Source organism: Cyanistes caeruleus, chromosome 21 (genome assembly GCF_971803275.1).
Source record: "Cyanistes caeruleus chromosome 21, bCyaCae1.hap1.1, whole genome shotgun sequence".
NCBI classification, from domain to species: Eukaryota; Metazoa; Chordata; class Aves; order Passeriformes; family Paridae; genus Cyanistes; species Cyanistes caeruleus.
Genome location: NC_141721.1, coordinates 5597490 through 5612613, shown reverse-complemented (window position 1 = coordinate 5612613; position 15124 = coordinate 5597490). Strand labels below are relative to the sequence as shown.

Here is a 15124-nt window from a genome sequence, read left to right as displayed (position 1 = left end):
AGGCTCCAGGACACCTCTGGGTCACAAGAGGGATCAAAACAGGAGGTCTCTTGCAGCCCCCAGGTCCCCACAACCTCATGCCCTGGCACAGGCTCAGACCAGGGCTTGACCCTGTGCCACTCCTGTCAGGGTCTGCCCACACCAGGGGGGGTGTGGGCCATGCTGCCCCTGTTCCTGGCACCCAGAGGTGACAGTGGGTCCAGGGACACCTTGTGTGGCAGGGCAGGATCCCTGATAGCCAGAGGCTGCTGCTTATCGGGACCCCGGTGCACACAGCCCCAGCCTCGCAGGGGATTATCACCTCCCTCCAGCTGACTTCCAGGAATGCCAGCCTGTCCTGGCACAAACAACCCGGCACAATGGCACAGCACTGGCTGCAGGATGTGGCCCTGTGGGGACAGACAGGGCTGGGGGGACACAAATGACCAGGGTCATGCACAGGCAGGTGACACTCATGGTCAGGGGGTGGAGCCATCTGGGGACATGCGTGGCCAGGGGACAAGTATGACCAGGGTCATGTGCAGTGAGGGGACACAACCCTCTTGGGGACACATGTGGTCAGGAGGGGCATGGCCTTGGGGGGACACAGCTGGGGGTTACATCCCTCCAGGGGACACACATGGCCAGGGGAGCGTGTCCTTTGGGGACACCTAACTGGGGGATGCATCCCTCAAAGGGTCACATCCCCCTGGGAGGGGGAATGTATTTCCAGGGTGTCCTTAAAGGCAGGAGGACAAATCCTTTTTTTGGGGACACACTGCTAGGGGTCATGTCTCTCAGGACAGCAAATATGGCCAGGGGCACAGCACTACAGAGGTCACCCACCCCAGGGGGACACAGACTCCCTGTACCCACGTGTACCCCGTACCCCACCTGAGGGTGCCTGTGTAGGGTGACCCCCTCCACTCCCAGATGTCTCTCCTGGGCCCCATCCCCAGGGGCTGCCACCCTACCCTGTCCAACACCACTGTCCAGCAACTGGGAACTATTTGCAGTGGGGAGCTCCCAGTTGAGGGTCCCCACAACTATGGGAAGGGATAATCCTGGTGACTACAGGAGGATGGGGCATTTGTGGGGCCACCTTGAAGCAGGGGTGGCCCCTTACAAGTCCCACATGCCCACATCCCCCCCATGGACAATGCCAGGTTGGGTCGGGGGAGCTGCTTGAGGTGGTGCCCCCCTGGGCATGAAGGGGTTAAGGGCTCCGTCCAGCTGTGCAGTGCAGATGTGAGATATGCAGATGAGGCAGAGCAGGTTTTATAAGGCGGGTGCAGACCCAGCACCCCACAAAGCCCCAGTGCCACCCCCATAGGTAGGTGCCACCACCCCGGGGAGCTGCTGCTCTGCTCAGGGAGGGTGGAACTGCGGGAGACAAAGATGGGGTTTTGTGAACCTCTGTCCTGCTCTGAGATGGTGGATATGGGATAAAAGCAGGGGTTGGGGGGATGCTGTGGTGGGGAGGCAACTGGGAGCCTTCAATCCCACTCTGAGGCAGCAGGACTGGGGGGCAAAGGTGGGGTAGGGGGGTGTTGGGGTGAGGGGACAATTGGGAATCTCTGCTCTTCTCCAAGGTGGTGGGAATGGGGTGACAAGGAGGAATTAAGGGGGATGCCTAGGAAGGGAAGCAACTGAGAACCTCAGTCCTGCTCTGGGGTGGAACTGGGAGGGATAAAGAGCAGGTAAGGAGGTGCTGGGGCAGGGAGGCCTCCAGGAGGCTCAGGAGGCAGCAGGAACAGGGGGACAGGGATGGGTGAGGGTGACACCGGGGTGAGAATGGGCTGTGCTCCCTAACCACGCTGTCCCTGCAGGCTCTGCTCTCGTCTCCACGCTGTCCCGGGCAGGATATCATCGTATACTGTAAGTTGGCTATGAGACACTACAGTATAGATGATGTACTCCCCAGGCTGCACCGACCTCCTCCCGCCACCACCGACCGGGACCACGGCCTGGGGCACCGAGGATGTGTGGCTGGGGATGGGAGGGTGGTGGGATGGGGTGTGGGAAGACCTGGACACAGCCAGAGACCCACGGTTGGCGGGGAAACCGTTACCATTACTGAGTTTAGTAATGGTAACGGTTCTGCCGACAGCCGGGCACACGGCACGGCATGGAATGGCACAGGATGGCACGGGAATGGGACAGGAATGGGACAGGAATGGCACAGGATGGCACGGGAATGGGACAGGAATGGTATGGGAATGGGACAGGAATAGCACAGGATGGCACGGGAATGGGACAGGAATGGCATGGGAATGGGACAGGAATGGGACAGGAATGGCATGGGAATGTCACAGGAATGGCACGGGAATGGAACAGGACGGCACGGAATGGCACAGAGTGGGATGACACGGACACAGTGATGGAGCCCTGGAGACAGGCACAGGACAATAAAGAGATTTAGAAAGCCATGGCTCCGTCTCTCCTTCCTCAGCACATCCCCTGCGGGTTCCAGGCCTGGCAGAACTGGGGTGCACTGGGGTGGGCTCGGGGGCTCAAGGGTGCACTGGGGTGCAGGGTGTGACGGGGAATTTTGGGTGTGACGGGGAATTTTGGGTGCATTCAGGCATAGAGGGGCACAGGGGTACCTTGGGACAGGCTCTTGTGGTGCAGGGGACATGGGAGTGCACTGTGGGGTGTTGCAGGGAGCATGGGGGAGAACTGGGAGGCACTGGGGTGTGCTGGGGACGGCTGGAGACTTGAGGAGTTTTGGGATGTAGGGTAGGGGGAGCACTGGGATGCACAGGGTTGTACAGAAGGGAGCTGGGAGTGCTGGGTCTCACTGTGGAGCACAGAGGACTGTAATCACATGCAGGGGATATGTGGTGGGGGGGTGCTGGGCGTCTGGGGATGGACTGAAGAGGGTTGTGGGGAGCACTGGGACAAACTGGTGTGTGTGTGTGTGTGTGTGTGTTGTAGAAGGACTGGGCTGTGTGATGGGGAACACTGGAGGCACTGGTGACACTGGGGTGGCATTGGTGACACCGGTGACACCGGGAACACTGAAGACCGTGGGGGGGGGGGCGTGGGGTGACACCGGGAGCGCTGGGAGGGCACCGGTGGCACTGGTGACACCGGGAGCTCTGGGAGGGCACCGGTGGCACTGTGACACCGGGAGCGCTGGGAGGGCACCGGTGGCACTGTGACACCGGGAGCGGGAACCGCACCGTGTCGCCGGCAGGGGGCGCTCTCGCGTCCCCCGCCCCCCGGCCGTTTCCGTCCCACAATTCCGCGCGGCACAGCGGCGCTCTGGCCCCGCCCCCGCGCTCTCTATGACCCCGCGCTGTTCGCCAATGGGAGCCGGGCGCCGCTCGCATTCCCGGCGTGCCCCGCGGCGGGCCAACATGGCGGCTCCCATGGCCGCGGCCGCCGCCCGGGCCGTGCTCTGGGCCGCCGGTGCCGCCGCGGCAGGGCCGCTCCGGCTGGGAGCAGGTGCGCTGGGGCCGCGGGCGTACTCTGAGGGTGACCGGATCCGGGAGGGAGTGGGCGGGAATCCGGGGCCTGCCGAGAGGCGTTGCGGTGGGGTGAGCGCTGCCCGGACGGTGCGTGTGGAGGTAGGGGCCAACGCGATCTTGGTGTGTTTTAGGTACGTTCTTGGTATATTCGGTCTTTTCTTCCAGCTCGCATCCCGGGGAGCCGCTGGAGCGGGCGCGGCTCGGCGCTGGGCAGGATCCTGAGTATTCCCAGGCGCTGGAGCGGGAGCAGCTCGGCGCTGGGCAGGATCCTGGGCATCCCCGCCGAGCCCGCGCCCGCCGCTCTGGGCCAGCACCCGCCGCCCGTGGCCACCGACAGAGGTGAGTGGTGCCGGCTGCCGCCCTGCCCCGGGGCGATGCTGACCCGCCGAGGGGTTTGGCAGCATCCGAGCTCCTCCTTTCGCTGGCAGAGGAGCAGAAGCGTCTGCTGGAGAATCGGCCCGACCAGCCGCAGAACCCCAAGGTGCTGAGAATCGCCATCATCGGAGCTCCCAACGCCGGGAAATCCACGCTCTCCAACCAGCTCCTGGGCAGGAAGGTGAAGCTGGGATGGAGCTCAGCCTGTTCCCTTGGGCTTTTCGGCATGTCCTGGCTGTGTAACAGGCTGAATTAATTTCCTGCAGGTTTTCCCAGTCTCCAAGAAGGTCCACACCACCCGCTGTAAGGCCCGGGGTGTCATCACACATGAGGACACGCAGCTGGTGAGTCCTGGAGACAAAGGGCAGGATTTGCTCATCTTTGTCCCTTGGGATCACTTCCCATTGCACAAAGATAAGGTTTTATCCCAACCTCTCACTGCTGGCAAACTTGAAACATTTGTTTTTCCTTTTCCTAGATCATTCTGGACACGCCTGGCCTCACTAACCCCTTAAAAGCCAGAAGGTACCGCCACTGGTGTGGGGAGGGGGAGTGGTGCTGCCTGTCAGGGGTTGATAAAACAGGAATGGGATTTGCATTGTGCAAGGTCTGTAAACTAGGAGTGACACAAATGTGTATTTTTAGCCTTATTTTGGTCTCCAGGAATTTTTTATGTTGCAATTTCAGTAGAACACAGAACCTGTGATGTCCCTTGAGCCTTTTTGTGTATGGTTCTGTATGTCTGCACATGACAAGGGGTGTCACAACCCCTAAAGCAGCTTTGTGGCAGCTGGAATGAGGGAAAACACTGGTTTCCCTCTACTTTGAGGGGGAGGAATGTAATTATAATGAAGTGTGTCTGGTGTAGTCATTTGTATGTGTCTTTCAGACATAATTTAGATGAAACCATGCTGACAGACCCGTGGGACAGCATGAAACATGCAGATTTAGGTGGGTTTTCAACTCTTTTTGGATCAAACCAAATCCTTTTTTGCCACACAAGTTCCCAGCTGGGTGTTTGCTGGCAGCACAGGCAGCCCAGGGAGTGTGAACAAGGAAGGAAGGGCAGAGAAAAGATCTGGAATATTGAGCTGAGGAAGGGATAAGAACTGCCTGGTGCCAAGGGGAGGCACTTTGGGTTAATAATTGGGCTTGGATGTTAAGATTTAACACATGTGATGTCATTAGGGTGACATGGGTAACCTGCATTTTAGTGTTTTGTCAATAAAATTATTCTTTTTGTGCCTCTTCTGAGGAGAGGAGTGACCATAAACTCTAAAGCTGCAAGTGAACATTGTGGAAAATGTAGATTCATCCTGTTTTCCCTTCCTCTTTCCTGGCAGTCCTGGTTCTGGTGGATGTGTCGGATCACTGGACACGGAACTCTCTGAGCAAGGAGGTGCTGAAGTGCCTGTCTCAGTTTCCCCACATCCCCAGTGTCCTGGTCCTGAACAAGGTAAATTCTGCTTGTTCTTCCTGCCTTCTTCAGGCACCACCTGGCATCAGCAGTGATGGGTTTTTGGGTCCCTGGTGTGTTAAAGGACACAGGTTTCCTCCCTACTCCAGAATATCAAGGGGTGTTGCGTGCACAAGCACCTCTGAAAGTTGTGCTGCTGTCTGGGGTTTAAATCCATCTGGGCAGAGGAGCCAGGTTGGTCAGGGTTAGGGAGAATCTGAGCAGGGCTGACAGGTTCTCAGTGTTTGTGCAAACTGGCACTGCTGACACACTCTGGTTTGGCCTCTGGTCACAAAACTGTCCTGTCCTGCAGCAGCTGCTTCCCTGGGTGGTTTCTTCTGGCTCCTTCAGATCCCAAGCCCAGCTGCCCACTTCATTTAGGATAAATCCTGACACCTCTCTCTCTCTCTCTCTGACTTCAGGTGGACATACTAAAGAAGAAGTTTCTCCTGCTGGAAATAATAACTGACCTGACAGAGGGAATTGTAAATGGAAAGAAACTGGAAGTGAAATCCGCAATTAAACAGGATTCCAGTTCTTCAGCAAAGTCTCCCCTTCGTATCACACAGGCTTCTCCACCTGAAAGCAAGATCCCAGGGCCTCCCTTTGGGCAGGAAAAGAATCAGGCCCAGGAGGGCTCTGGTTTGGACAAGAGCAGTGATGTTGGGGGTGCTGGCACAGGGGAAACCCAAGGGCCAAAGCACCATGGACCCGAGGATCTAAAAGATATAAAAGGCTGGCCACATTTCCAGGAGATCTTCATGCTGGCAGCTCTCCATGGGGAGGAGGTGGATACACTCAAGGTAACTCCAGTCTGAACTTGTGTCACACCTGGAGACTGGGGTGGGACCCCAGCACTTCACTGAGCCTCAGCTTCTGTTCCTGGCCTGGGATGGGAGGAAAGTGTCACGTGTCAATGTGGGATGTGTCCCCGCTGCATCCCCAGAGTTTTCTGTACAAAACTCTTACCTGGGGCTATCCAATCACCAGCTTGTTCACAACAATGAATCCACACACCGCTGTCTCTCAGCTCCAGGGGTTCTGTGGGCTTTTGTGACCGATACACGTGGCTCTAGGGAGGGATTTCAGAGCTTCCCTTTCTCTTTTCCCTGCCCAAAATACCAGAGCAGTGCCCTGATGCCAGGCCAGCAGCAGTGCCCTCTGTGCAGGAGGAGCACAGGGCTGTTTGCACTGTGTGGGTGACACGTGGGAGCTGATGGGGAGTGTGTTGTGCCCACAGAGGTACCTCCTGATGCAAGCCAAGCCAGGCCCTTGGGAATTCCACAGCGATGTCCTGACCAACCAGTCTCCTCAAGAGATCTGTGATAATATCATCAGGGAAAAGGTCCTGGAGTACCTGCCCCTGGAAGTGCCTTATGGAGTGACTCAGGTGGGAAGTGTGCACTGGCAGACTTGGCCATGAGCTTGTTTTATTGGGAGTTTTGGGCTGTGTGTTGAGAATCCCTTTGTTTGGATCTGTGGGATCTGGCAGGCCCTATGGGGTGACTCACCAACTCTGGTGTGCTCTAAGGCCCTTTCTGTGTGTGAAGAGGCCACCCTTGTGTGCTAGTGTCTCCAGAGGAGTTTGGAGTTCCTGAGGCTTTTCCAGGATTGCTGAGTGCTTGCTTGCTGTCACAGGTGACGGAGATATGGGAGGAAGGAGAATGTGGGGAGCTCCTCATCATGCAGAGCCTCCTGGTGCCAAGGGAGTCTCATAAGGTGAGTGAAGAAAGAAAGATGGGGTGCTGGGGAGAGTGAAGGGAGGTTCCCCAAGTCCAAGACCTTGCTGTGGTCCCCTCTCCCTCTCTTTTGGGAAGAGCCATGTACCCAGTACTGGCTGCTCAGTAGCAACTTACACCTCTCCAAAGTTGCCTCACAGTTTAATGTTGGAATTTCCCTCCTTGCTTCTGTGGCTGCACCATTCTCCTGGGCAATGTAAGGCTGAGTTTGATGATGTTCTCTCTGGGTTTTAACACAGAGGATGTTGATTGGAAGAGGAGGAAAGGTCATCAGCAGGATTGCTCAGGAGGCTGGCCAGGACCTGATGAATGTTTTCCTGTGTGATGTCCGCCTGAAGCTCAAGGTGGAGGTGAAGAGTTGATCACTTGGTGTGTTTCAACAGCCCTTGAACTCTCTGATCATGTGGAGAAACCAGTCCTTGGGGTCCTTGGCACCTTTGTTCAATCCAGAAATAGAGGATGATGGAATCACTACAGTGGGCTGAAGTGGAATATATTATTCTTTGGGGGAACAGCCCAAATGGAAATTAAATTTCCAGACCTTCTATGGCATCTGAACTGGGGACAGACACTGGAGAATCAGCTGCACCCTTGATTTTGATACTGCATTTCCACAGCTGCCACCCACTTTTGGGCTGTGTCTCATGTCCTTGCTCTCAGGTGTTAGTACATGGAAGTTTGGGAGCATCTCCTGCCTTGTAGCAAACAAAGGTTCACAGTGAAGGATTATCAGCACGTTTGTAATCTCTTCTGTAGGCTAAATCATGGTCACACAAGAGGATGAGGCCACCCCAGCCCATCTGATGGTCTCATGTTGACTTTTCTCCCTGCCTTGTTGAAATTGGTGGGTGTAGGGAGCCAATTTTAGGGGTTTGCTGGCAGCTGGAATGCCTGTAATGCCTGAGAGGCTTATCTGTCATGCAAAACCAGCATGGACCCACTTTTTAGGAATTCAAGTAGTTTATTGCATCAGTTACTTCCAAGTCCTTGCTCTTTGCACCATACTCACAGATATAAACACAGAAGGTATTACAGCTGAAGAAAACCCCAAAGTGGGAAGAGCAGCAGGTTCTGCAGCTCAGGTATAAGAGAGCACCTGGTGCAGGTGAGGCTGGAGGAATAGGGCTGGCTCTGCATGGCCCTTGGCATGGTGGAGCTTGGCACCACGTGTGTGCCTGGACCTGGTGTTTGGGGTTTGTTTTGTCTCTTTTGTCAGACATTTGGAACACTCGGTACCTTCCTGCCAGAAATCCAAGTAAATCTCCATGTGCAGTTATAAATTAACATCCCTGAGGGAAGGAAAACCCAGTAGTGAAGAGACTGGGAATCCAAAACTGCTGAGCCCCTTGACCCTCTCTGATGCACTGTGAAAGAAATATTTTACCCTTCTGCTGAAGAATTCTATCTGGAATGTGAGACCAACTGAAAACTGGGTTGGGAAATCTCCACCGAGTGTTCTTTCTTGTTTCCCAGGAGCAGGGGGTGCTGTGGTCCCTTGCATGCTGCTGTCCATCTTTTGTATTTCTCTCAATAAAGAGAGGTCCCAGCACGAGTGATTGTTCTCTCCTTTATCTCCCTTGCAGCCTGACCTCGTGGCTGCCACCTTCCCTCTGTTTTATTCCAGTTCCACACAGGGCACTTTCATGTCATTCCTCTTTCCCAGCTGAGCTTAGATCTCGCTTCCTGAGCTGTGACTTCTGAAGGTTGCACCTTGTGGGGGGAAAAGCTGGGTAAGCGGGGTTTAAGAGGTCTCATAAAGTGGGATACATGGGAGGGGTCAGGGTCACCCTGTGCTGCCCAGAGCTTCATCCCAGGCTGCTTCCAGGAACAGAGCTGAGTGCTCAGAGCACCAGCCACTCCTGAGGGCAGTGGTAATGCTCCTGCCATGGGAAGGGTTGAAGTCTCACCTTCCTGACCTGCAGCTCCTTAACAAGCTTTGAGAATCCCCCTGCAAGCCCATCACAGGGGTGCAAATCATTGCTTCCCTGTGGAAAGAAACTTCATGAAGAACTGACCCCATGTGTGTGGGGGTATCTGTCGTGACCTTGGTGTGGGCAGTACCGAAGCTGTGGCAGAGCCCCCTCTGTTCCCTGGCCTACCTACGTTTCCCTGTCTACCCCTGTGCCCTTGCTATGACCCCATGTCCTCCCTATGTCCCCGGCGTGTCCCTTTCCTCTTCCCTACATATCCCCTTCATGTCCTCCCTGTGCCCCGCGATGCCCTCCCTTCGTGTTCTCCATGTGTATACCCCCCCAAATGTCCCCCAATGTCTCCCGCAGTGTGTACCTGCTGTGTCCCTCCCTCACACCTGCCCCAAATGTCCCCAAATGTCCCCCAATGTGTCCCGCAGTGTGTACCTGCCGTGTTCCTCCCTCACACCTGCCCCAAATGTCCCCCAATGTCCCCCAATGTCTCCCGCAGTGTGTACCTGCTGTGTCCCTCCCTCACACCTGCCCCAAATGTCCCCAAATGTCCCCCAGTGTGTCCCGCAGTGTGTACCTGCCGTGTCCCTCCCTCACACCTGCCCCGAATTCCCGCCAATGTGTCCCGCAGTGTGTACCGGCCGTGTCCCTCCCTCACACCTGCCCCAGATGCCCCCCAGTTCCCGCCAATGTCTCCCACAGTGTGTACCGGCCGTGTCCCTCCCTCACACCTGCCCCAAATGCCCCCCAGTTCCCGCCAATGTCTCCCACAGTGTGTACCGGCCGTGTCTCTCCCCCGTGCCCCCCTGTGTCCCCATCCCCGCTGTTCTGTGCACTACCCCCGGTTACCGGCAGGGGGCAGCGCGGCGCTGCCCCCCTCATTTCCCCCCGTTCCCTCCCTCGCTCCCGTGGCCGCGGGGCCGCGCGTGCGCGGGGCGGGGCGGGCGGCGCGCGGGCCGCGCGTGCGCGGGGGCGGCTGCGCAGCCAGCACGGCCGGGGCGGGCGGCGGCGGCGGCGGCGGCGGCGGCGGCGGGGCCGGGCGGGCACAGCGGCGGCGGCGCCATGAGGCCCGGGCAGGGGCACCGAGAGTAAGTGCGGCGCACGGCAGGAGCGAGGGCGCGGCCCCACCGTCACCACCTCCTCCTCATCCTCGTACTCCCCCTCACAGCGCGGCGGGACCGCCGCGGTCCATACCCCCCCCCCCCCATTGTCCTTCCCGGGTGTCCCCTCCCCCCGCCCGCTGAGGCATCACCGGTGTGGCGACCCACCCCCCCTGTCGCGACACCCGCCGCCTGTCGCGACACTCGCTCCCACCCCGCCTCCCCGGGGTCTCTCCCGCTCAGCGCGGAGCTCCCAGGCCCCCCGGTAGCCCCGGCGCCCTCGGTACCTGTCCCTGGGTGCCGCGCACACGGCCCGCGATCGCGATAGTGCGTCAGCCATCGCGACAGAAGTGCCGTCAGGGGGAAGGGGGGACTGCGGTCGTAGTGCGAGAACATCCTTTGTGTGATTCTTTCCCAAGAAAAGTGTCTTTTTGCAAGGGATTCGCAGGCTGGTGTGGGCTGGAAGGGACCTCAAAGCCCATCTTTCCCATGGCCAGGGAACAGGTAACGTCGATAAATCATCGGTCGTTTTTATTCCCTACCAACCAATTTTCAAGTGTCTGAAGAAGAAGAAAACTGCAGAGCTGGACTCCAGCTCTCATTCCACTCGTACAGCAAAGTACTGAGATGATTTTGGTTCTGCAGCGTGTGAACGTCCCCGACCAACACCTGCGAGGGCTCATCTGCGTATCTCACCCTCCCTTGGTAGCACTAGGTACAAGTTTAGGATAAATCACAGATGCAGGTTGATTACTTCAACCGGAATTTGTTCTACTCACTTCTTACTACAGTCCTTAATTTCTCTCTAGTCGCATTCTCAAGAAAATACAAGTTTTTCTGGAGAACTTTTTGCAGCAATACTTTTTTTCTTCTTTATTGCACAAGCCCGGTTCTTTGTTGCTCTGCTCGCTGCAGGAGAGAAGGGAGCTGGGAGCTCTCAGGAGATGAGGTTGGGTTCCTAAGTGATGTCATTTGTGCTGGAGCAACGGTAGTGACTTTGTGATGGAATAAATCCTCCTGGACATGTTGGAGCTTTGTGATTTTGTGTGTGTGTGCACTGTGGAAACTTTGTCTGATTCAGCAGCCGGCTGAGAAAATTCTGTGCTCCATAGGCAGTGAGGGAACAGAGTGACGAGAGTTGCATTTTCCTTTCAGCTTGTTTATTTCTAATTAGGGCTTTTTAAGAATCTGAACTTGTTAGAGTCTGCTAGTTTAAGTGGGTGCATAAAGCAGTGAGGAAGGATGATGTTCAAGCGTCTTACAGGTGTTAGAGTCGAGAGAGCAGAGTTTTGCAGGCAGCAGCAGAGTGCAGGATTCAGGGAGAGCTTTTAGGTGGGTCTGGTGTCCTGTAAAGCCAGTCCAGAGGGTCTGGACACTTGGAGAGGAAAAGCAGTGATAACAGAAAGCAAACCTGAAAGCAAATGCACTCACTGTTCATTTTCAGCAGAGGAAGGTTTGGATCAAAAGCGAGTAAGAGTCAGAGGATAAGGTTTGCAGTTAACACAGAATCTAAGCTTTCATGGAGAAATGCTTCCATAAAAGAAAGGCTGTGTATTTTCAAATGATATTTACACTGGGTAGAATTTCTGAGGTGAAGAAATGAGAATTGTCCCTTGTCTGGGGGAGCACAGGTCGAGCAGGAGCTGGAAGAGGAGTTGATTAATTGGCTGTAATTCACAGGCATCGCTTCAAATATTTTCAATATTTCTCAACTATTTTAAGAAGCTGTATTGAATTCCAGCCCAACCAGCCTGATAGTCTGGAGAGAGGAAGGATGCGTATTGCTGGAGCAAGAATTAAGCAAAAATAGATAAATCTGACATAATGGATGACAAGGGAAAGCTGATTGCTGAAAGATGCTGGCATACTCTGTTTTTGCATGCTTGGCATATATTCTGTTGTGTTACATGGCTTTTGAAGTGTAAAAAAAAAAAGAAATCTCATTTTGTGCTGAGATAAAAGAAAAGGCAGGTGCTTAAATTCTGTTAAGGATCAGCTTTGATACTGGCATGAAGTAGTGACCTTGCTTGCATTTACCGCCCTGTCATTTTGTGAACTTCTCAACTGAATAAATAATTCACTTAGCACCAGATAAATGCCATTTAATAAGATGGTATTTTTGATCCCCCTTTCACATTGCAAACAGTTTCACACATTTTCAGTTTGAGCACAGCCTGGGGTGCTATTTCTGTTAATAACATTAAAAATATGTTGGAGAATGTCCACATAGTATTGTTTTTTCTCCAAATGTGAAATTAAGGAACCGTTGTGTTCTCTGCAGCTTGGCAGGCTATTTGCCTTCATTTAAGCTTTATTTGTATTTGTTTCCAAGTTGTCCTCTGATAGATAAGCTTTCATATCTGTGCTTGCTTCTGGGAGCTGTTACCAGATCTAGAGAAGTAAAGGTTTTTGTCAAGGACTGAAGTATTTCTGTTTCCCAGAGGCTCAGACAATGTGCAGGAGTCTCAGCTTGTGTCCTCTGCTGCACTTGCTGAAATGCCTGCATGTGGGATAGCAACTTTTATCAGTGTTTCCAGTGCAATATTTTACTTTTTCACATTGGCTTGACCATTCATTTTCACTCTTCTTCATTTTTGATCATGACTTGTAACTTGCCAGCACAAGGAGATGGGGAGAAGAGGAAGTAGAAAGTTTTGCCCTGGCTGGCCCCACCCCAAAAACCTCCATCACCAAAACATTTTATATCCTATAGATTCCTGACTGACTCATCTTCAGTGAGGTAACAGGAGAGTCACAGATTTATGAAGTGAGAGGTAAAGTAACTTGCAGAATTCTGGGATTTACAGAGTTGCTAAGTACACCACCAAGAAGGTAGCCACAGCCTGATTTGTTTGAGTTATTTAACAGATGATCAGCACTTTTAAATAATTGCTTTTAGAACATGCAGTTAACTGAGTGCTACACCCAGCAGGTGAGTAACAGGTCACTCTGCTGTGTAGTAGTACACTGTATCCAAAGCCTGCTGACTCTTCAGAGGCTGTTTTGGGAGTGAGATGCCCCTGAGGATGAGTAAAAGTTTCACAATTTTCTGCCTCTGTAATGAGTCTATCACCCCACCCTTTTCAATTTTCAGCATTTGAAATGTTTAAACAATTTTAAGCATTCTCAAACTAGGAAGTGAAATGAGTAATTGATTTTTTTATTCCTTGTGTGGTATGCCACATTCCCATTTTCCCATTGTATTTTGTGATTTGTGTTAAAATCTTTACCACACACTCCAAAAAATGAGAGCAATTTTTTATTTTAATTGCAGATTGTTACTTTGACTGTGAATGCTAAAATGAGTTACATTTCACATTATTCATCTTTCTACTTTCAAAAGAAAAAGAAAAAGCTTTCCAAATACCGATTGAGGAACAGAGCTCCTGAGCAGGCATTCTGCTGGCTGATTTCCAGAAAAGTTGTTCTGAACTTTACTCAGAGATATTTTTCCAAGGGATTGTAATCTTTCAAAAGCTGATTTTACTGTCCAAGCAGGGCATAGCTTGGCCTACTGGAGCTGACAGAGACCTCTGTGTTCATCTGCTGCTGGTTTCTGTGGTTTTAGTAATTTCATTTAAATGAACACTTGAAAAACCAGCAGCTGTAGCTCATGGCTGATCCAACCTTATAGATCCTGTAGGTCCCTTTTCCTTACTTCAGCATATTCTGTCTGGGTGTCTCTCCATTCCTCCCCACTCATTTTGTATTTGTTCTGTTGTTGCTATAATTATTCCCCCATTGTGCTTAAGAATTATGCTTCGTTTATGTATTCCCATTGCTTAACTTGTTTATGGTGTGTATGAAGATTAGTCCAAGTTTCCAGGGTTTATGAGGAAAATGATGGTGTTTCATTCTTGGAATAATATCTCAGGAATGTAGTTTGGCTGCAGTGTGGATTTGGTAGGGAATAGTAGGGGTGTAGCACGTGGGGATGAAAACTGGGAAAGATTTTTCGTGTGAATTCCCAGATCCCATGCAGGGATTCTGGGGTACTTGGAATGTGTGGGGCACTGGGTTGTTGATGCATTTAGAGATAACTGAACTGTTCCAGGCTTTTAAATAGATGCATTGATGGGTGTACTAGGGGGAAATGTTTTAGAAAACAGATTCTCTGTAGATGCAACATTTCTGAGACAAACCTTTAAGTACAATTCTGCTGAATTAGGTGACAGGTCCTGCCTGCAGCACGTGTGGGTCCTGTAGGATCTTTGGTGGGCAATGAGTACTACTAAAATTTAATTTCTTACAGTGTCTGTAGTAATGGTGATATAGAAAAGGTGAACCATGAAAGTGCAGCTATTTTTAGTATTAAAGGGAAAAAAAAACAGTCAGAAAATGATCTAAGTGATACATTGCTGACGTCTGTAGTGCAGCCAACCCAATTAAGGTGGTGTATATTGTTTCTAGCAGGATTCTGATTGTTTCTAATTTGGGAACCACGGGAGAGCAAGTGGGAAGAGGTGAAACGCCGTGCTCTGCTCTTCAGAGTGGATCTAGCATCCAGTTGTTCTCTGTAATTTCCCTCCTCATACTGGGACAGTCTCCCTGGCCTGATTAAGGTGGGACCTACACATGCAAAAAAAAAAATATTCCTACAAGTTTTTGTTGGTAAAATACCCCATAAATCAGTGCTGAGCGCTGTGGATTCTTTTCTCATTTCCTGGCCCCAGCATATCCTTTGCTGTATCCTGCTGTCCCTCTCCTTGTCTTCGTGTTATTAAACTTGGAGTGTGCATGTTGGAGGATGTGTGTCTCACAGTCCTGCCCTTTCCTGTGCCTGTCCCTTGCCACTCATTTTGTTCCTCTCTGTAGGCAGTTGCTGCATGGAAAACACTTTGAAAAATACTCTAAGGTTATTATCTTGAGCCAATGCTACATATATCTATACATATATGTATAGATACAGTTTAAATTCTGTTGGAAGGAAATCTTTGTATAAACCTTTTTCCAAAAATTATGCAGATGCTCCCACTCTTCAGAGTAAACTTCCTCCTCTGCTTATCTTTTTTTAAACCTGGAATGAAAAACAACATGTCTTTTTTAACATCTGGAAAGGGGAGCCTTTCATGCCTACTTT

The 15124-nt window shown here is 52.5% G+C and overlaps 2 protein-coding genes and 1 long non-coding RNA gene across 4 annotated transcripts in view; all 3 read left to right on the top strand.

Annotated features, from left to right (window-relative positions):
* The first annotated feature begins 1266 nt into the window (after positions 1-1266).
* Positions 1267-2408, top strand: LOC147649622 (uncharacterized). Its single transcript, XR_015278444.1, has 3 exons — positions 1267-1312; positions 1809-1857; positions 2090-2408. It is a non-coding gene; the product is annotated as an uncharacterized LOC147649622 (long non-coding RNA).
* Positions 2409-3277: 869 nt separating this feature from the next.
* ERAL1 (Era like 12S mitochondrial rRNA chaperone 1) lies at positions 3278-8574 on the top strand. The gene is made up of 11 exons (XM_086859288.1): positions 3278-3429; positions 3618-3791; positions 3881-4008; positions 4094-4171; positions 4306-4352; positions 4717-4778; positions 5171-5283; positions 5706-6086; positions 6524-6673; positions 6922-7002; positions 7262-8574. Exons 1-11 carry the CDS (start codon positions 3291-3293, stop codon positions 7382-7384), a joined length of 1476 nt encoding a protein of 491 aa, XP_086715414.1. The 5' UTR covers positions 3278-3290; the 3' UTR covers positions 7385-8574.
* Positions 8575-9954: 1380 nt separating this feature from the next.
* FAM222B (family with sequence similarity 222 member B) overlaps positions 9955-15124 on the top strand; it is a 35321-nt gene continuing 30151 nt past the window's right edge. The window contains exon 1 of one of the 2 annotated variants that reach the window (XM_086859286.1): positions 9955-10032. The gene's annotated coding sequence lies outside the window, so the exon portion shown is untranslated. The remainder of the gene's footprint in view (positions 10033-15124) is intronic. The other variant, XM_086859287.1, reaches the window with a different exon arrangement.